The following is a 22,759-nucleotide window of genomic DNA, read 5'->3' on the forward strand; positions in this document are numbered from 1 at the left end:
GTCTCTCATGCAGTTTACGTTTTAGAGTAGTTTGGAAATAGATTAAGTCAGGCTGCCTGTGATGGGATGTTCAATGGCGTAATACTGTTTCTACACCTGTTTCCTTTACAAGGAAATGCGTCACTGTTGCATTTGTTATGTAATCCTCTCTGCAGTGTTTTACACCTAAAAGCAGGTGGGAATCTGTGTACGCAGTCGACAGCTCTGAAATATGGCGGTCTGAGCCAGAGCTACATTTAGCTGGTGATTCAAAGCTTGTGTCCCCAGCGCTTGCGGTGTAATTTAGTCTGCCTGCTTGGACATTAAAAATTGAGTCAAGAGGTGGCAGCACTGAAGTCAGCACTTCTTCTCCACCAACAAGGCTCCTGTGGCTGTGCGGTCATACAAAAGTTACAAAAACACCACTTAACTGAGTGTATGAGGTCAAAGAGTCATCCCTGACCAAAAAGAAAAGGAGAGACACAAGCTAAACTCTTTGCCAGTAATTTTATTTCGAGATATTTTGTAGAACAGGGGAACCAATGATTACAAAAAAAAAAGTTCATAAGTGTTCTACATGCTACACCTTAACCTAATTCATCATGCTTGCCTTGGAAAAAGTACATAGAAATTTAACAAAAAACGTACAATTAAAACTGACGTACATTATACTCACCATTAACTTTACTTTTAATGTACCTTTCTCTTGCCTCCATGCACGCGTTTTTTTAAACATTACATTTAGATAAAAAATTAAGACTTTTAGGCGCTTCTTTAAACCATAAAGCAGTTTTTCCATTAAAGACAGAACGCACCTATAAATAAAAAAAACGAAATGAAATAAAAAGAATGATATCCATTTGGACAATATTGATGGAAAATGGAAAGCCTCGACTTCTTTTAGAACACAACAGATGAATTTGCATCCTACCATAAAACAAAAGAACACTTACACGCCCATATAGTGCCGAAATGAAAATGGAAGTCTGTCCAACTCCTCAATCTTCAATAATCACATTGAAATAACACATTTTGATAAAATAAATATCGCACATCTGCTAGAAATAAATAATGATTACTGAAACACCTCACTATGTTAAATGCTTAAGTGAGACAGATTTCATCTACGCGACCAGGATGGTCATGTGTGTAAAGCACTAGTGCGGCTTCGAGTGTCTCTCGCGGCTGTTACCTTGAGGTAGATAACACATTTACATTAACGCCTACGATAATGGTTGCTGCTGGCATCATGTGTCAGATTTACAGTATGAAAGGGTTATCAAGGAAGCTTTCTTCAGGGAAAAATGTCATAAAGTCATAAACGAAAAATAAAAAAAAGGACATCCCATCCCCTTTTTTCTTTTGTATCCAGTCCCAGGAAAGGCAATGTTAGCGTCTACCATCCTTCCTTATGTCACACCCTAACAGCCAAACCTCATCGTCTCTTAAATCAGAACTCCTCTCCTACCACCCATCTTTCTTCTAGTTACTTCTCTCCTGCTTTCCGTTCTTCTACAGTACTTAAGTGTGCAAGTGACATGCCAGGTTAGCAATGAGGGCGTAGACATTAACCCATGAAGGCCTGGTGATCAAGGCTCAGAGTGATGACCAAAACTCCTTAAATATAATAAATCACCTCTCTCTCAACTCTTAAAAAACAAAACAAAAAAATAATTAAAAGTAACCATAATAAAAAAAGGTATGAAATGATTCAAGTTCAATAATATACCGTATTATTAAAAAAAACATAAAACAAAACTGCCTAGATTTTGCACTGTGTGGGAGGATATACATATCTCTTTAATTAAGATGCTTGAATATGCTGCTGTATGTTTTGTGGGCAATCTGTGGGGAGCATTTGACCGCGCAGGGGGTGAGGGACGCCTGGATGGATTTTAGAGGCAAGTCATCGGTGCTGTCAAAGCCAGGCAGGGCCAGAGACTCCAGCTGCATATTAAGCACAATCTCTGTGTTCCTGCCGAGGAAGCTCTCGTCCAGCTCTCTCACCTCCGAGGGCTCCGTCTCCGTGCTGGCCACAGTCTCTCCGGCCCCTTCTTCCTTCCGGCTGAACAGGCGGTCCAGGTAGCTGGTGTAAGTGCTCTCCTTCTGGAGCTGGTCCTCTTTATGAATGTCCCAGCATGCTTCATCTATCAAACAGCCGTTCTCCCCTACTCTCTCCCCGGAGCCGAAGCTCTCCCAGGGGTGAGCGGGCCAGGTGTCGTCCCCGCTGACGACTCCTAACCCTCCTCCGCCTAACTGGGCGAGGTTTACCAGGCACTTCTCCTCCTTCTCCTGACTTATGGACTTGGACATGGAGCCTGAGCGGGGAGCCTCCAGCTGGGAAACGGAAGAGTTGAGCTCGTTCAGGAGGCCCACCTCGTTGAGCAGGGCCGCCTCCTGACAGGGCTCTGGCTGCAGGCTCAGTTTAATGGTGCTGGCGATGAAGGAGTCAAAGTCAAAGCCTTGGTTCTGCTGGCTTTGAGGCTTCTCTGTCTGGTGTTTCTCCTGCTCACTGTCCTTCTCCACTGGACTCTGGGTCTTCTCGGCCTCCTGCAGCGCGATCTGGGCCTTCACCAGCCCGTTCTTCTCACACTTGCTCTTGGCCTTGCGGTCCGCCTTCTCCTTGCTCTGCTGCTCCTTCCAGTTGGAGAGGTCGATGATGAGCTTGGGTTCATAGTAGTGGTTGACTTCACTGTCCCTCCAGATGAGGTTGTCCAGGTAGGAGGGCGACACGGCCTTGTAGTTACAGGTGTGGCTACACTGCAAGTCACAGTATTTGTTCTCGTGGTGGTCGTCCTCCCAGGATCGCTCTGGCTGGAACAGAGTGGAGTAGTCGTAGGACGGCTCATCCAGGAACTTCTCCCGATCTCCATCAGCATATTTACGAGGATCCACCTGGAAACGGACAACAGCAAACCATTTAGCCTCATCAAAAAGTCAATTTAAATCAGTCAGGAGCAAGACCTGTTATCCCTACACAGCTTTGGTCTGCAACACTGAAATCTATTTTCACTTTGTTATGTATTCTATTTGGAACAATACTATATAACCTCACATTTGGGAAGCACATTTTCATACAACTCTTTATCTATAGCATTCAAAATGTATTTTTTAAAGTAAACAGAAGAGAAACTAATTGTTTTAAAGGGAGTATTCAGATGTTTGTCGAAATTCAAACACACCTGAACCTCCTCCTCGTCTGTCACATCAGAGAGAGCCCTTGGGTCAACCTGGACTTCGTCTGGGTCGTGGGTGCTGTGCAAGTGCCAGTCAGCCTCTGACAGCTGGCTCTCATGATACCTGACAAGAGAATAAAAGAGGGAGACTTCAGTACACAAACACACAAAATGACTCAAAAAAGCTCCAGTAAAAGGATCTAACTATGTAAACAAACCATTAAACTAATTAATAAAATCTTGTTCTTTTTCTGGTCAGGTGATCTGCATGTTCATATTCTTACTGCTTAGTCAGCAGAGAGCAAAGCGGATTATTCTCCACTGAAACTAAGCTCAAAATGTCAGAACAGAACAGGGAAAATATAAAACTTTGCATCTGCGAGCCTGGTCACAGAGAGCAGGTGGTTGAGAGGGAATAGGTGAGCGAGCATACCTGTCCCAGGTGTGGCTGTGGCTCTGGTCCATGAGCAGGATATCATCTACTTCATCCTCAATGTGGAAGGGGTGCAGAGAGACAGGCTCGTCTAGGGGGAAGGAGTAGTCAGCCATATAGGGGTGGGCCAGGGCCTCCTCCGCAGTGAGACGATCCATGGGGTTGAACGTCAGGATCTTCTCCAGGAAATCCAGGGCTGCAGAGAGGGAGGGCATTGAGATTAGCAAGTAGGAAACCTGAATGATGAGAGATGAGACCCTGACCCCAACCGTTGGTCTGTGTTCATGAGAGTACTTTATGAGCCTGCGAGTACTTCTGAATGAATAATAAGTGGTACTCACCCTGGGGACTGACGTCAGGCAGCAGCTTGGCCAGTGGTGTGTGAGGCTTGGACATGTCGTTGCGGATGAAGACTGGGATGACGCTGTGGAGCTCCTGTCGGTCTTCCTCTCGCAGTACGGGGATGGACTCCAGGATCAGCTGCATCTGCTCCAGTTCATGGGCTCCTGAAACACCGGGCGGACAAACATTAGTCACTTTCTTTGAGTCTATTTTGAGTGAGAATTAGCGTGGCAGATCATGAGAACAGAGGTGTTATTTGTCTTGTGTTCAGCTCAAGGCAGTTTCAACAAATAAGAATAGTCCGTCTCTCCCAGCTCCAGCTGGATTTGCAAAAGAGAGCAATAAGAATAGTAAAAGCAGATTGACTTTGGGCCCATCTCCTGTCCGTTCTGACTTTAACTAGCAGGATGAACATATGACTCATCATACCTATATCCTATATGAATATTTACCTCATCAGAGTCACCTAACCTGCTTCAAAGACAACTCGCCAGTATGTTTGTACATGAGGTGTTACAGTGACATAGGACATAAGAAACTCTGTCGACATTTACCTGCAAAGAGGGTTTTCCCTGTGAGCATCTCCGCAAAGATGCAGCCAGCGGCCCACATGTCGATGGCTTTGGTGTAGTTGTTAGGAGACAGCAGCAGGCGAGGAGACCTGTACCACTTGGTGACCAGACCTTCAGAGAGATGGCCCTGCGTTAGAAGGGGACAAGACATGTTTAGTGGGACTCTTAGGGAAAAATAACTTACAAGAAATCATGACTCAACCATATCTTTCCAAAAAACTACCCTAGTTAATGAACTGCTGTGCCCTCGTGCTTGGTTCCTTCACAGTTAGAGTAATAACTAATAGATAAAAATGTGATTAACGTGACTTCCTGTGCCTCCATGTTTGCCACACAACACTGCTGCTAACACGAGTCCCGGAACAAACCATGCCTGCTGGGCCGTGCTAAACTTGATAACCCCCGTGCCGTTTCCTTGACAGACCTGCTCTGCGCTGGTCACGTACACAACACAGCACGGACACAAAGACCCCAGAGAGAAAAGACAGATGAAAGGGGGGAGATCAGACACGTGCAGGCCCTGTCAGCAGTCTGGGAGAGCAGGATAATCCCCCGCTGCCACACTCTCCACTCGCCAGTGACACACCAGTGACACCAATCTGCACTCCACTCTCTCACAGAGCCTGACTACCCACAGGAACAGGAGGACACGGAACACAAAGGAAACTGACCTGTTTGTGTGCACGCACACACACACACACACACACACACACACACACACACACACACACAGGGACATTGGGGGATGGGAGGAGGTAAAACAACACCCTTGCTGCCCTCTCTCCCCTACATGCAGTGGTAGTTTGTGGTGAGACCAAAATGGTCGGCTCACCACTGAGCCAGGCTCCTGTTTCTGCCCTAAGTTAGCCGCAAATGCTTGACGTCACACTATCCTGGAGTGTATCACTGCGATGCACACCCCTGTTTTGATAGGCCTATAAATGACACACCGTGAAGGCTGTAGATGTGACTGAGTCTAGCAGAGGCTTTCACAGTGAAGCTTGTGAAGAGGTTCGAGGGGGAACTACAAGGCAGGTCACACCTACTGACTGAAACTTGAAGGCTGTCCAGCACCCATTCTGAGAAACAGACAATAAATGGTCTGACATATATGGATGTGGTAACAAGGGAGAAATACATGCAACCAGCTTTGCAGAGCATTGCGACAGACTTAGATTGGGTTAGCTTGAAAGAGTGTCGGGTCATTGCATAAGGACAATTCTGTGTCCGACGTACTCTGAACTAAGAGGAGCAGATTAGAGTTCGCCTACCAGCTGAGGGCATTAAAGTGCATTAGCTGGATATTCCAGCTACTTTTACTGATCTCCAAGTGAGCCACTTGTCACAAAGGCAGAGACACAGGAATTAAAGCATCAGTCATCTCATTACCTCTGGCAACAGTTGGTGAATAACTTAACTGCCTGATCTAGATCAGACCAGAGCAGGCTGACATTTAGTGACTCATAAAAGGCTCCCTCAGTGTGTCAGGCTGCGGTTAGTCACAGCAACCTTTAACAGGTCGGACCAGTGAGATCATCCCCAGAACAGTCTACATTTGCATGATCACAGAAGCTAGTGACTGAAGACTAAAACAATAGATTTCCTTGCCGGCACTGAATGTATTTTAGTTTTAACCCACCCACCACCCACACACACTCACGTGAATTATTTCACAGGCAAACCACTATAAATAGCAGGTTAAATGGAGATTCACTGCAGTCTCACAACACATGGACTTAATTAATGGATAAACAATTTATTTCAATATGTCCAATCTGGTCTATGGCTGATCACCATGATTCTTGCAAGAAACTGCAGGATATTTTTAAGTTCGAGAAAATGAGTGACACCATGTCTCTGAAATTCATTAAGCCATAATTCAACTCTCCAGGCAGCCCTGTTGCTGGCTGACTAATTAGGTCAAATATGTGTTCTTACAGTTTTGGTTTGTGCTGGATGCTTGTGTGGGAGAAAGCACCACTGTGAACTCCACCCTTTCTTCTCATTCCTGAAAATTGGGTGTGGGAAAAATTACCTATGTATCGCACTTTTTTACGATTTTGAAATTGATTTTTTAATGCCAAAATCAATATATTTGCTTCATTTGAGTCCATGCGATGGTAGAAGGAAGTTACCGCTCCTTTTGTTATAGTCTGAGTAACGTGGCATCATATTCATTCCGTATCCGTCAACCAAAACAAACGAGCCGAAACGACAGCTGTAAATGTTGGAGGGTCCGCGTGGATACGCCCTGCAACCTCACATTTTAAATCCAAAGTGGTAAACATTACAAATACAGTAGAGTATGGAAACACTTTGGGTTTCACACATTGCAGGAAAAGCAGAACTAGACATCATGGCTAAAGCTGCATGCTAACTCTTTCATGGGCAGGAAATGTTATCGTATTGCGGTAATGTGCACTCAAGCCAGCCATCACTCTCATCTCCGTGGTCAAATGGGCCGATTCTACAACTGTAGAGCACCCATATACTGACATTTATGTTAAATGCATTCAAACGGCCCTGATGGAGCTGACCATGGATGTATAAAGAGAACGGAGCTGATGGGGAGAGCTAGCGACGGACTTTAAGTTAGCTTAAGTAAACTGTACACATGTGACTACGTCCAGTTTGCAAACTAAGGTGTTAACAAAGGGAACTGTATACATAATACATATATGGAAATAAAATTGATTGGATTATATTCACCAGAAGTATAAAACATGTGACAAGTCCCTTATAAATTAAAAAGAAAATACCACTAATTTGTGAGGGAAATGTTTTTAGTCTTTGATTTTTGGGTTGCTGAAAAAATTTAATAAATAATGCCTGACAATGACTGATATATTTGACTTCAGGACATCTCTGACTACATGCATGCTGAAAATTAAACATTTTACTGTATTAATTTAGATATTTTCCAAAGTAAAAGTCCCTAGAGGTGTATGATTTAACTTTTTCCCATGGTCTAGTGTTAAAAATGTTAACAAAGAATAGCAATAAATTGTATTTTGTATATAAAAATTGCAATAGTTGTAGAATTGCAATACTTCAAAATCGCAATACATATCGAATCTGCACCCAAGTATCATGATAGTATCGGATCGGGACATAGGTGTATCGTCCCAGCCCTAGTGAAAAGGTCCCTGTTAATATCTCTCTCTCAAATAGACCATTTTCTACATCAAAACATTTTCTTTAGGTCCCACACAAGTTTGTCTTGCACTTGTACTCTTCATTTCAGAAAGACAAGCCTTAGATCTAATAACTGGTTTGTTAACTTTCAAAGCAAATGATTTGACATTCAGATGATGTGACATGTGAAAACCAGACTGGATTTCCCCTCTGAAAAACATGTGTTGCCCCACTGAGCAGATGTAAAATCACTTATCTACGGAACACATTTAACTGTGTTACACTATCCTGGAGTAGTTAAAGCCTCAGTTAGCCTGGTGTAAAACCAAAGCAGCTTGCTTAAGCATAACCAATGCTAAATCTAAATGTGTGAGTGTTATATCCGCTGTATTCTCTTGTTTAAAGGGTGGGCTACAACTGGAAAAGACCACAGGCTTTAGATCAGCTTCAAATAAGGCTCCCACAACAAGACAAAGAGTTGGCTGGGAAAAGGAGGGGAATCGGGGTTGAAGACGTTGTGTGAGAGCACGTGAATTCTTGTCATTCTTGATCCTGGGCCACCACGAGGGCTGGCCTTAAGGTTCACACAGGCAGAAAGAGCCTGCTTTCCCAAAACAATGGAAAGATATCACAGAAACACAGGTCCTCTTGGCAAGCTTTATACACAACAAAGCCATGCAGGATAAATAAAAGCCTGAAGGGAACCATGAGGAGCTATGTTTTTGTATTAACCCAAGCAGTCCAAAAAATAGGAAAGTGGGAGGAAAAGGTAGAACAAATGCCTTTTGCCTACACCACTGATGTACAAATCTATACAACATGTTACTGAATCTACGCCAGAAACCGAGGTTCACTGGCGAAGAGCGCTTCTTTATTTAGAAACAACGTTATTCAAATAACATGCACTCAGTCACCCAGCTGCTCTGCCTCACCCAGCCTACTAGAAGTAGAGGATGGTTGTGAAAGCAAACTTGCCCCCAGTGATTCTGCCATAATGTCCGGCCAACACTGAAACCAACTGTTTTGTTAACGCCTCCACACTCCACTGGGCACCATAGTGTCGTGTGGGGGTGATGGGTTCATTTTCAAACAAGCCTCATTTGGTCTGAGACACCAGACACACACTCAATCAGATGACTTTAGGTGCCATGAAAAAGTGTCTGGTCGAGATATCAGCTTTGTCCCTCCCCCCACCACACCACTGTTATCATAGTAGCGACAGACAAAACACAGCAACACTGCAACACTGCTTGGAAAGGAGAGCAGGGTAAAAGCCTATTAACGTCAGTCTGACAACACGACTACAGCATTTGTATCCTTGACAAAGCTCAGCAGCAGTAGTCTGCTGCAGTGCTACGGCAGACAATAGTCCAACACAAGAGAGCTGACCCCAGACAAGCAGCTTTTCAATACCCACTTGCCTGCATGTTTCCCATCAGGAAAAACTGCTTATATAGAGGGAAAATAGACCACATGGTAAACCCTGCTGTAGGGGAGTAGTGCAGTAACGTTGGGTGGGTGGCTACAGTGACGGAAATGTGTGAGAAACTCTCACTTCTTCCCAGCAACTATGTCTCACCTTCCCCTTCCTATTGCAGACAGAGCTATTGTCTCAACCTAAGATATGACTCATAAAAATATAGAAGTCAGAGCTGAAACTGTGACTAAACTACAAAAACATAGTGGTGGAAAAGAGCAGTTCTGGTAAACAAGTGTGTGTAAGTCTGTCTCAGAGTGATGTATGCTGTGGCAGGAGTCCAGGCTGTGTAAGGGATATGAATGAGGCTGTGCCAGGCAGAAGGATCACATCATGTGAGCCCACTTCAGACCCACCACTGACTAATCTGACGCACGTGCGAGTATCTCTGTGCTCTAAAGAGATCCAGCAGCTACAGAGGGAGGGAGAGACCTCCCAACCTAGATTTTCTCACATCACGCCACCATATGGCCTTGGACTGGAATTCCCTCATCCCTTTATAAGGTGACAGTGACACACAAGGGCAATACAGGCCTTCCACCTGGCTACAATTAGACAGGGTGATCCATACTCTTCACTTACTAAGAACTAAAGCAACCTGCTTTATTGCTATCATTACAATGACTCACAAAACAAAATGTAGGTTTATAGAGATCATTAAAATGTGTACATTAAAGATTTGGTGTGGCAACATCTGGCTTTTAATGCCCTAGTTTACATTATGCTGGCATCTGATGAGAGACAAGTATGTAACACAAAAGCCTTCTCTGAGACCCAATTTTCTTGACTCATAGGTGTGAAAATGAAGTAATGACCTCATGCAAATGGAACTGTGGGAAAACACACTCTGGTATAAATAAATATTTATATATTTCAATGCAGCATGTCCATAACAGATCTGCTGCAGCCTCGAGCCTTCAACATTATCATTAGAAGCTGACAAAGGCTCAAGGCTGAACTGTGCCCGTTTGCGCATGCTACATTCAAGTGTTTGCTGTTTTTTCTCACCCGGGAATGAGGATTATCTTCATCTTTGTTAAGCCACTTTATCATGAACCCACTCATTTGTATATTCAGGCTTGGAATGGAGCCCATTTTCACTTCTAACTGTATACACTTGGGGGAAAAAAATACAGTTCCCAGGGTTGTGTTTTCCACAGCCTCACTTCTCCTGACAAGGGAAACAGAGGCGTTACCTAAAGGAACCACATCCCGTCTTGTTTACTTCCTGCTGTGAGACTGCGTCACCCTGGGGGGTACCACATTACCGAGCAATAACGCAAACATCACGTGTTAGAGCAACACAGCACTCAGCTTTGGGCAGAAGGTGTGCCAACATTGCTGTGTCTGCTCTTCTTTAAGCTCTAGTCTGTGTAGCATTTCAACAAACCGCTCATCACGGAACCCCATAAAAATCATTTTGTCTCCACGAATACCAGACTGACTGAAAGAGCTACTCAGAGACTGGTCCTACCTTGTGAGAGTAGTGTGGGTCCATGATGCGGGCCAGCCCAAAGTCCCCGATCTTCAGAACCAGGTCCTCTGTGTTGACAAACAGGTTGGCAGGCTTGAGGTCGCGGTGCAGCACGTTGGCAGAGTGGATGTATTTGAGGCCCCTGAGGAGCTGGTACATGAAGAGCCTGGCGTGGCCCTCAGACAGAAGGCCCCTCTCCAGCAGCTGACACAGGTCTGTCTCCATGTACTCCTGCACAATGTAGACCGAGTTGACCTCTGTCAGGGACACCACATCCTCTGTTAGCGTGCGACCGTTGGGGCCCAATGTCTCAAACACCTGGTGACATAAGAAGACGGGTCAGTGCCGAAAACCAGTTTTCAAATCAGACAAATTATTTTTTCCAGCCCCAGAAAATAAGATAAACACCCTTTGCAACTTACCTTGACAATGTTGTCGTGGTCGAGGCGTCTGATAATCTTGATTTCCCTCAGGGCATGCTTCACACTCTGGGGGTCCGTCAAGATAATTTTCTTCACGGCTACACGTTTGTCACAGTCTGTGTCAACTGCGGAGAACACCAGGCCGTTCCCTCCGTAGCCCAGAGGCTTCAAGTCCATGTAGCGAGAACCCAGGTCAAAGCCGTGGATGTTCATCAGTGACTCAAACTTCTCTGCCATAACGACTGTTTTCAGCTTTAACGCCAAGCTTCTGCAATCTCTAACGTTTGGTCTCTGGCCTGTTTCAAGTACAACACCAACAGAGGAATTTATCTGACAATTCCCCAACTGGTTCAGCGGCTGAGCTAACTGACCCCTATACAGACGACTACTGAGTCCCCCCTGTCTAGCCGTCACTGTCAGATGTGGGGAACTAATGTGAGGTTGAACTTTTGTTCCATCTTGAATAAGGAGAGAAAATGTAAAAGTTGAATTTCTCCCCCAATCTTGGACGTGTGGATATCTTTAACGGAACACGTTTAATGGATTAGTGTTTTTAGACTGCAATGGAATGGACTTTGAGGCCAATTAAAAAGCACTGATACTATAGTAAACTATAAAAGCATGTAGTTGCATCCTTACAGTGCCGATACATTCAGTGTATGACTGGTCCTGAGCAGTTTCATATGATATTCTTTTTCTCTTCTTTTTTGTTTATATTTATTTATCTGTCTTTTATCCACCTGATCTATAAAACTGAAACGAGTCTGGCCTTTTAAGTCTTCAAAGTAATTTTTCACCCTCAATGATCAGGTGGCTCAAGCTCGCCACAGTCGCAATCAAAACTATCCTCCATTTTACTTGGGTATAACCTGAAAGACAAGAGAGAAAAACAAGAACAAAAAGGGTCAGAAAAAGCTCAATGTAGTGCCACAATAGAAGGGTGAAGAGTCCAGTTTCACAATATTATATCCAGGGAATGAAATTAGCACCTGCCACCTGCCAAACACAGGGTAAATGTTGGCTGTGGCAGGTAAAACGTTCAGGTCACCTGCTACCATGGCAGATATTAAGAAATATTAGTTTTTAAAAGCAATTCCTAAATTAAAAATAGTCAGGGATTAAGGTTACATGATCCATATTTCTACTGTCTGTTACAACTGACTCTGTTTTTACTAAGGGTGGACGGAAATATTGAGTATTGCGATACTGTATTAATTCTCAAAAACCCCTGCATTGAATTCTAATTAATAGTTTACATGCAAAGATTAACTCAGGAAATACTTTACTTTATTTGCAAAGATATGCAAATCCTACTAATCTGATTGCATAAAAAAGTGAACTTTTTTATGCTCAGATTGTATGTTGTATATAGCAGTGTTATTTATACTATGGTAGTTTTACTAAAATTAGATTTTAAAAAATTGCAATATATGGAGCTCACTAACAGTATCGCAATATATCGTGATACGTATCGTATCGCCAGGTTATTGCCAATACACAGCCCCAATGTTTACAAGTCTAAAGCATTCTAGGTAGACTTCAGAAGTGGCAGACAAAACAATTGTGTCCAGTAGAAATGTTCAGTGATCTGCCACAGTGAGGGAAAAACTTAATTTTAGACCTTGATTATATCCCAACAAAATAACCTAAAATTGCAAAAAAAACATGTAGTCAGACTTCACCCTTACTCAGTGTGTGTTTGAGGATGTCACAAAACCATCAGACAAACAAACGGTGTCATTGACCGGCTGCAGTCTCAACGTGGTGCCATTAATGGAAACTAACCCTCCCCCCAGGCCCGTTAGAGGCTCGCTAGTCCGGTTTTTAGGTATCAGTAAAACTGTAAAATAATACACAGAGGCTCAGCTAAGATCAACACCAGCCAGGGTGCTTAAACACCACACATTAAAGCAAAAACACAGCTTTAATTCGGAGTTTTCCGTCTTCATACCGCCTGTTTTCTGTCTCCACCGGTCTGTGACTGGCCGGCGGAAGAAGCAGTAACGGACTCATAACGACTACTTCTTGGTTTTAATACATCACATAACATCCACCCGATAACACACACACATAAACCATAGTATTAGGAAAACAAAGATGTCAACACACTACGTATTTGGTGGATACTAGACGTAACGTTAGAGAGAAACCCGCCGGTAGCCTGAACAAAGGAGTCGTTGTTGGCGGAGGCTTCTTCTGACTACGTGGTGCGGCTCAGAGCAGCACAAAGACCACCTCCGTTAAACCGAGAAATACACCACGAATATACACTGCAGAGGCATTTAATGTGAATAATAACAGCAACAATCGATGTATAAGAGGCTACTTACAGTCCGTATTCGTCGCATTAGTTTGGTTGTGTGTTAAATCAAACCCTAAAGGAGGTCTGACTGCTCCGCTCTCTGGCTCTGCGGATCTCCTGCTGTCGCCATTGAGGCTGGGCAGAGCGGAGAGAGGCAGCGTGACGACACGAAGCGGCTTTCATGGACTGTCGGAAACATAACAACTACGGTGAGAGCCCTTCACAAGATGATAAGATGAATTTGCTGTAATGTTAAGGTTTTTTTTGGCCCTTTACAAGCGAGTTACTCAATTTATTTTTTAATTATTTAAACTAATTATTTCTCTGTTGTGCAATTGTTGCATTAACTATAATTATCAGTTGGCTATGAATAATATTCTGGAAAGGGAATGAAATTAGCACCTGCCACCTGCCAAATACAGGGTAAATGTTGGCTGTGGCAGGTGAAAATACAGGTCACCTGCCACCATAGCAGACAGGTTTTCCTTATATTAAGAAATATTATTTTTTTAAAAGCAATTCTAAAGCATAAATTAAATATAGTCATGCATTAAGGTTACATGATATATTCCATAATTCTACCATCTGGTACCGCTGACTCAGTGTTTACAATTTTAAAGCGTTCTACCTTGATTTCAGAAGTGGCAGACAAAAAAATTGAGTGGCCGGTAGAAATGTTCAGTGACCTCCCACAGTGGCAGGTGAGGAAAAAGGTTAATTTCAGACCCTGATTCTGGAGCTGCTCAGGTTCAGTGGGTTCATTGGTGCTCATGTAGCGTATAATGCAGTAGGCCTATACTAACACAATCACATATTGTTGTTAACCAGCATTTACTGCTTTATAACCAATTCAGTTTAATATTAATTGACATTAACTTTACATGTACTTCTTATCATATTTTTTCATGACCTCAGAAACCCTTCGTTCTCGGTCTCATCTTTCTTGGTTGAAGTGTTGTTGTTTTTTAATTATATGGAAAATATATAATGAAGTAAAACAAAAGCTCCCTTTAGTAATGCATATTCGTGACAGTCTCAGATACTGTACTGTAACATATCAGATATTGTTGACTATATCATTAAGTTGGAGCTTCGAGTAGTACCTGAACGCAGCAGGAGTCATTCAAAACATGTGTCTGAAGTTGGAGATCACGTGACAGCGGTGGATTCAAACTCCAGATGATAACAGCATAGTAAAAATGCCGAAAAGAAATTCTTCCAGTAAACAAGAATGCCATATAATTATCTTTATGTGGATAAACACCTTGAAAACAAAGTTCAGCCACAGCTGCAAAAAATAGTTATCTTGTCATAGCCCAATTAAAAATAATAGACATATACTCCCAGTAGAAACTCCTTGAAATGAAATGAACAAAATGATCTATGATAAGAGACAGGGGGTAAAGAACATTCCGTATCCTAATTTATTGCCTATACAAGAAAAAAAATCCCAAAACAGGTGATTAAAATGCACAAAAATGCTGCAGAGGCGCTGACAGTTGCATATCCCAATCAGATCAGTGATTATGTTTTCTTCTTTATTAGCTGTTTATTTGGCAATGTCACATTCTTCTTTATTGCGTCAAACGCAACAGAAAATGCAGGTCTATGCAGGCCTGCCATTATCTAGATGGAGGTAGATTATAAACTTTAGAAAACAGTCTCTTCACCGATTATAGTATTTTTCATCAATTATCTAGATGGAGTTTAGATCAACATATATATAGATATATAGATAGATAAACTTTAAAAAACAAGTCTTTTTCATCCATCCACGTTTTTACAGAAGTTGTTGTCTGTTTATTCTTTGCAAATATGCGGTTGTTATTCCCACGATTTGTTTTCCCTATTTATTTTTGCCTTTGATGGGTATTAAGGTTGTTTTCAGATTATTATGGCACGCAGTATATTGCATTAATCGTGTCAGTCAGTGAGAATAAATCGACGGTTCATTCACTCACTGCGGCTTGTTGCGGATTTATAAAGTCCATCTGGCACCAGATGATGCGCAGGGTGTTTTCTCTCTCAGCGGTGCAGCTTCACATCTGATCTCCATGAGGTTTTACACATCCCGAGCAAAACAAAGTCAAGAGATCAAATCAAGGAAGGCACTAATTCTCTCTGTTCAGACTGCGGTTATAGCCTATACAGCGTCTAGTCCTCTCTCTCTCACTGTGAATGGCTGACTGTATATGGATGGATGGCTGGGCGTGCAGGCAGCAGCATCACAGCCGCAGCATCAGCATCCGCAGGCAGACCATGTGGGAATCCATGTGCACGAGAATGCAGATGCCTCTCACAGGCCGGGATGGGCTCTGCGATGGAGACCTGGAGGAGCTGCATGCGGACTGAGAGGGATGCGACAGACTTGGAGAGCCACTTATTATTGTCTCGGTTATTATTAGTCGGACAAAGAGAGAGAGAGAAATGTTGAGAGAAAAGACACCTATACCTGGCTACTGTTATTTTTTTTTTAGGTGATGCTTTGGCATCAATCCCAAAGAATAATAAAAGTGATGATTGTAATATCTCACACTGGTTAGCTTTTAATATATTTATATAATAATATTATATATAATAATATAATATATGTGTATATGATAGATTTTAAAGAGAGAGGAGAAATGGGAGGTGTCATTTATGCAATTTAGAGCTTTTATTTCATTTTTCGGTTTGCTGAGACAGCCTATAGGTATAAGTCTAAGGTCTGAGTTTAGCACACACTGTCAATAACCCTGTAACACCAGACATCCACTGCTGCTCTTATAGACTATAATTCTTATAGTCTTTAATGCACATTTTTAGATTATAATTTAAAGTCTTTAATGCACATTTTTAGATTATAATTTAAAGTCTTTAATGCACATTTTTCTGTAATATGTACATATAATCTGTCACTTTATGTACATATTATAATATGTACATACGTGGCACTGTAAATGTAAATCGTACGCAGTGTTCATATAGACATCATAATCATTCAGTCCACGTGTATCCATCCAGTATTTATTTCTTTGCACTATTTGTATTGTTTATAACTCCCGATAACACTTGACTTGTATATAGACATTTGATTTTTTTTTTTATTTATTGTATTCTTTATTCTGTTATTTATTTTCTGTGTAAGTACATTGAGAGCGCTGCTCAAAAACTGGAGTCAAATTCCATATATGTATACAAAATAAACCTGATTATGATTTTTTTTCAAAAGGAAGAAAGGATACGTTAATTAAACTACTTCAAAAAGATTTTCTAATGTAGGTTTACAATGAATATGTATTAAATCATGCTAAAATGGAAGGTCAGAGGTCATGTTAGAACAGATTGCTCTGTGGCACTTCAGTAGATCAGATGCAGCCAAAACACATTACATCTTCTACAAATCAGACATTAAGAGATACGGTGTAAAAATTCCCTTTCAGTAGAGCACATTATCGCTAATATGATTCCCTCTCACTGGCCTCGGGCCCCTTTTCACAAGACTGACTGGTTGCATTGTTTCTGATTAGGCTACATTAATAATTAAAAATCAGATTGGTAGATAAGGTATTGGCACTTGATTGCCCATATGAGTGCTCTTTGCCCTCTGCGGTAGATGAATGAACGGAAGTCAGAAAGGTACAGCTGCGTCTCACCCTACCTGTTGGGGTCATGAGATAATTCCCTCACATTTTGATTGTTTAGGAGTTTTAAAAATAATCTTCCTCTTTAGTTATATGTATTGCAATCACAAACAATTACGTGTCTCCACCAGGGTCAGCACAGAGTCTGCTGCAGGCCTCCCCTTGTTACATCATGGGACAAACAGTTGAGTCAAGTCCTTTGACTATGTACTTTAGTTGGGATGACAGTGGCGTCTATCACTGCCACTTACAGTTACTGTTAGTGCCGTATTTCTGCAATGCTCTAAAACAAAACAAACACTACTGTTGCAATCCGAGGGTCTTGTTTGAGGATCAGTTGTGTGACGAATGAAGTTGCTGTTATCTGTGTTCATCCGCTGGTATGACGCTCACTCTCACACACTTTCACCTGTACACAGCATCCAAGTGTGTCTAAGCCCCATTTCTGCATTACTATCCTCTAGCTCACTATAATATAACACAAGACATACTGTATGTTCTGTACGTTTCACCTGTTCTCTTTTTTTTGCTTAAGCAAATACAGAAATGTACACATTCATGTCTATTTGTCCTTTATGGAAAATGAAACCTTCTTGCCACTTACCGAAGCTGACATTCTCTTGAGAAGACCGGAGCAACATGGCACAGAAGTTAATTAATAGTCCATCCAGGAGAGTTTATGCTGTAAATCCAACCCTGCCGGTTCGACAGGCAGACAGGTGTAGAGCGCAGTCCAGTACCTCCCTGTGTGTGTGTTTGGGTATGTGCCTGTATTGTCAGAGCTTTGCCGATGTGTTGTTCTACTCCATGTGCCTGTGGTTGTGAGGTGGAGCTCCATGGAGAGTTAATATAGGCCAGGCCGGAGAGGGGAGGAGACTGCTCTGTGTATGGTTTGGCCTGTCTGTGTGTGTCAGATCCAGCACCATTAGAGTCCACTGCCACCACCTCTCTTTCACTGCTACTTTCTTACTCTTCTCTCTTTCTTTTTTCTCATTTTCAGATCTGCTCCTAAATGTAATTTCTTCATGTTTTGGTCCAGTCCGGGCAGAAACAGAACTAATCTTTTTGTGGCAAGTACTGAAACATATTCCTGCTTCTGGGTGAGACCTTTGCAAATCCAGTTTCGTCAGTTTAAATCAAAGGATTACACACTCCTGAATGTCCTGCATTTCTTTGGATTAGGAAAAGCCTCCAAAACACATTTGAATGAAATGAAAAATACATGCAAGCAGATTGTTTTGTCACATTACAGCACGTACCGTATTGTTAGTCAAATATTTTCACAAGCAGTTGACAGTCATCATATGATTGTTTTGCAAAGAGCAGAGCCTACAATATATGTCTGCACAAGAAGACACTTTTATGTGTTTGCAGTTCATCCCCTGAAGGGTAATGTCTGTGTTTTACTGCTTGCTGTAATGGTCAGTATCAGTGGGGGGTTTATGAAGTTGTGAATCTACAAATGCCAGAGAAGAGTCAGCGATGATCTCCTCTGCAGAACGATATTTTCCTCCTGCCCCACAAATCAGATTGTTCTGCTCTCTTTACTCACAACATCACATGGTGTCTGCCACTCTCTGCCTGCGAGACTGGTCCTGCTGGCAGGACTCCCTCCTTCCGTGTTTCTCTGCTCGTCATATGGCAGGTTGCGGGTATCTCGACAGACGGGCATGTTTGGTCTGTTGAAGGAAATGTGTGTTTGATATTCAAACCAGACTGCTGCAGGGTCTGGACCAGCTGCTTGTTATCAAAATATCCGAATGTACATATGAGGAAATGAGGGCAGAGCTGTGGGTTTGGTGTTATATTTTCCTCTGACTGCGCTGTTATTATCACTTCTCCTACTTAAGAGATTGATTCATGATCTGTGATGTCTGCAGAGTAGGGCTGTCAAAGTTAACTAGGTGATACATTTCTTTAACGCATTAACTTGTGATTTTTAGGTTGTAGCGGGCTGGCATCATATGAAACTAGAAAACCATGTCATACTAGCTTGTTGCGGTTAAATAACGCTCCAAACATGCGCAAAATTTTGTCAAGGAAAAACTGATATGGCCATTTTCAAAGGGGTCCCTTGATCTCTGACCTCCAGATATGTGAATGAAAATGGGTTCTATGGGTACCCACGAGTCTCCCCTTTACAGACATGACCACTTTATGATAATCACATGCAGTTTGGGGCAAGTCATAGTCAAGTCAGCACACTGACACACTGACAGCTGTTGTTGTCTGTTGGGCTGCAGTTTGCCATGTTATGATTTGAACATATTTTTCATGCTAAATGCAGTACCTGTGAGGGTTTCTGGACAATATTTCTAATTTTTCATTGTTGTTTATCGATTTCCAATAATAAATATACACATTAATTTGAATAAAGCAGCATATTTGTCCACTCCCATGTTGATAAGAGTATTAAATACTTGACAAATCTCCCTTAAAGGTACATTTTGAACAGATAACAACTGTGTGATTAAGTTGTGATTTCTCACAATTAACTATGGACAATCATGCGATTAATCACGATTAAATATTTTAATTGATTGACCGACCTAGTGATGAGTAAACCTTGCCGTCATGTGAATGTAACTAACACTCAGAGGGTAGCCTGTATGGGCTATGCTGGACTTGGTTGATAAACACCATTAATTAATTAGTCACTGATTATCCTGAATGAGTACATCCAGAGAGCATTACATAACACGACTTAGAAAAGCAATATGGCCCGCTCTCTATAACGCTAGCCGTCAGAATGATTAATTCTCATCTCTGTTGCTTCTGCTGTTTTCCATACAGTCCCTGCTGTTACATAAGAGGCAGTCTGTCTCACTAAACCTGAAGCCAAGGTGCAGAACGGATCAGGAGCAGACATGAGATCTTGCACCCACGTTTAATTTCAGTGACCATTTGACCCTCAGAGGAGCTGTGTTATCCACACACACCCTGCTCATGTCAGATACCACGCAACTCAGGTATTTCACAGCGTTGTGAAAGAGGCCTCCACTGTGATTGTGTCTCCAGTGCAGCGACCAGTGTTTACATAATGACATCTTTTTGTGGTTCGGTGTGATAAGTAAAGGTGAAATGTTCAGATAGTCGCTCTGCGTTCTCCTACTCATGTGTTATTGCTTCATTTCTAAACTTCTCTGCCTCCTCATACCCATTAACTCGGAGTGAACTGGCTATGCCATCTCACTGTTTTCTGTTCCAAGATTTTTCTGTCTTCCTGCGTCATCTCCGAGGATGTTCACGCAACGCTGTTCAAAGGTAAGGCAAGGTTAGTGTATAAAGAAAAGAAATCTAGACGCACTCCTGCATGACAATTATGTCCTGTGAGGACAGATGGGATCTCATTCTGCTGTTTGAATGATTTACTCCGAGGGTAGAGTGTTAGTGGGATGTGACGGTATTATTACGTAACGCACAATAGTGCCACCACCACTGGCCTGAGATTAGTCTTTTTGTTTTTCATTAAAGGATGATGTAGGCTACAGCCAACAGCTCCAATGATAACAGGCTTATCAATTGAACATATAGAGTGCTCCAGGGATGACGTATTTTTGTAGGCCAACCAGGAAGTTAGCATCGCTCTGGTTCCCTCGACAAAATGCCAATGGGATTTTTCCATTGGGTTTTGGATTACTGATAAACTCTGACACTTATGATATGATGATACTTACACATTTTGTTCCATGAGATAATCTCCACAAATGAACACCACTTTTAAGATTTTTGAAGTGTGAATGCAATCAGCAGAAGTAAAAAGTTAACGTTAGGCTATAAACAAACTACACCACGGTCGCATGAGCGCGAGTATACGCAACAAGGCTGTAAAGGCGGACGAGTCGGCGTGATGACATTTAGTAGTCTCATTTAGCTACTTTTTTAAAGCTTCAAAATTCACAAGTGGGATATTTATTGACATATTTTATATTGTAGAACAAACCTTAAAATCTGTTAAGCTTGTGTTAACTACAGACCTTATTTCAGGCTAACTTAAAACTAGGGCTGTCAAAGTCAACGCGATAATTGTTAACACAAATCTGTTTTAACGCCACTAATTTATTTAGCACATAAAAGCAACTTGCAATTTTTAGGTTGTAGTGGGCTCAGTTTTAAAGCTAGCTTGTCACGAAGGAGGTTAAATAACGCTCCAAACTTGTGCAGAATTTTGACGAGGAAAAACTGACATGGCCATTTTCAAAGGGGTCCCTTTGACCTCTGACCTCAAGATATGTGAATGTAAATGGGTTCTATGGGTACCCACAAGTCTCCCCTTTACAGACATGCCCACTTTATGATAATCACATGCAGTTTGGGGGCAAGTCATAGTCAAGTCAGCACACTGACACACTGACAGCTGTTGTTGCCTGTTCAGCTTGAGTTTGCCATGTTAGGATTTGAGCATATTCTTTATGTTAAATGCAGTACCTGTGAGGGTTTCTGGACAATATTTGTCATTGTTTTGTGTTGTTAATTGATTTCAAATCATAAATATATACATACATTTGAATAAAGCAAGCAAATTTGTCCACTCCCATAGTGATAAGAGTATTAAATACTTGACGAATCTCCCTTTAAGGTACATTTTGTACTGATAAAAACTGTGCAGTTAATTTGCAATTAATCGCGATAAACTATGGACAATCATGCAATTAATTGCGATTAAATATCTGAATCGACTGACAGCCCTACTAAAAACCCATTCATAAAACACACTGACTTCCAGACGACGGAACTGGAAGTGCTAAAATAACTAACTAATTTCCGGGTTGTAGGACTCATTCCTGTCCTGTAGCACTCTATTAATGCAAAGAACAGATGTTAGAGCAGCAACAAGTATCATCATCATTATTAAATGTCGCTGAATGGTGCTTTGTAGTAATCTTGTTTTCAAAAAGTAGTAATAAAATTAAATGTCTTTGCATTATAGGAAGAATCCAATTATCAGCATGGCTGCAGATATTGAATCTTTGACCTTTACCAGCATTCCTGCACTAAACACTTGAGGAGAGGAGAGGAGAGGAGAGGAGAGGAGAGGACCATCTGCCTTTGCTTTGCAGTCCTCTCACCATCTGTGAATGGAGCATCGTCAGACCTACAGGGCTCTGCTTGTATACATGTGTGTGTGGGTGTGTGTTGGGTGTATGAGCCATCCTCTCTATGATGTGATGTAACCTGTTTTGCTTGCTCCTCGCCCTCAGACAAACGATAAAAAAACACTATCTGTTCTCGGGATATTCTGCAGAGAAATGATGTGGCAGGGACATTGTTGTGTTTTGTGTGTTTGATGTGATTGAATTTGCTTGTATGGGGTCAGAGATAAAACTGGGAGTTTGGTGGTGATATAAGAGGATCAGACGCTGTGGAATCTGGAGGTTTCCTAACAGGACTAATACAGAAACCTTTCACCCGAAGGTGCTTGTGTGTTTAAAATGACTCAACAGGTTCAGAAAACAAACATGTTATCAACGTAACTGTCCTCGTTTCCTAGATCTTGACGGGGTGTTTCTGGATGGCTTTGATAGAATTAATCTGGTATAAATTTAGATCTAGCCTTAATTAGTCCAGAGAAGCTTGTCGGCACACATTAAGACAACTGGAGGTATAATCTGTGTTGTGCTTCTGACTCACTATTCTTTATATGTTACCAACTTTTTTATCCGTTCAAAATTTACCTTAAAGGGAGATTTGTCAAATATTTAATACTCTTATCAACATGGAGTGGGCAAATATGCTGCTTTATGCTAATGTATGTATATATTTATTATTGGAAATCAATTAACAACACAAAACAATGACAAATATTGTCCAGAAACCCTCACAG

The 22,759-nt window shown here is 41.9% G+C and overlaps 1 protein-coding gene across 3 annotated transcripts; it reads right to left on the reverse strand.

Moving 5' to 3' along the window:
- Positions 1-469: 469 nt before the first annotated feature.
- On the reverse strand, positions 470-17,747 carry mapk6 (mitogen-activated protein kinase 6). 3 transcript variants are annotated; one of them, XM_037794601.1, is made up of 8 exons: positions 17,540-17,747; positions 11,011-11,879; positions 10,589-10,906; positions 4,485-4,629; positions 3,930-4,094; positions 3,589-3,784; positions 3,162-3,279; positions 470-2,874 (listed from the first exon to the last, which is right to left on the reverse strand). In XM_037794601.1, exons 2-8 carry the CDS (start codon positions 11,245-11,247, stop codon positions 1,780-1,782), a joined length of 2,274 nt encoding a protein of 757 aa, XP_037650529.1. In that variant the 5' UTR covers positions 11,248-11,879; positions 17,540-17,747; the 3' UTR covers positions 470-1,779. The 3 variants fall into 3 exon arrangements, with proteins under 3 accessions (XP_037650529.1, XP_037650539.1, XP_037650520.1); XM_037794611.1 differs by lacking the exon at positions 17,540-17,747 and adding an exon at positions 15,274-15,357; XM_037794592.1 differs by lacking the exon at positions 17,540-17,747 and adding an exon at positions 13,341-13,498.
- Between the last annotated feature and the right edge of the window lie 5,012 nt (positions 17,748-22,759).

Source organism: Sebastes umbrosus, chromosome 2, assembly GCF_015220745.1.
Source record: "Sebastes umbrosus isolate fSebUmb1 chromosome 2, fSebUmb1.pri, whole genome shotgun sequence".
Taxonomy (NCBI): domain Eukaryota; kingdom Metazoa; phylum Chordata; class Actinopteri; order Perciformes; family Sebastidae; genus Sebastes; species Sebastes umbrosus.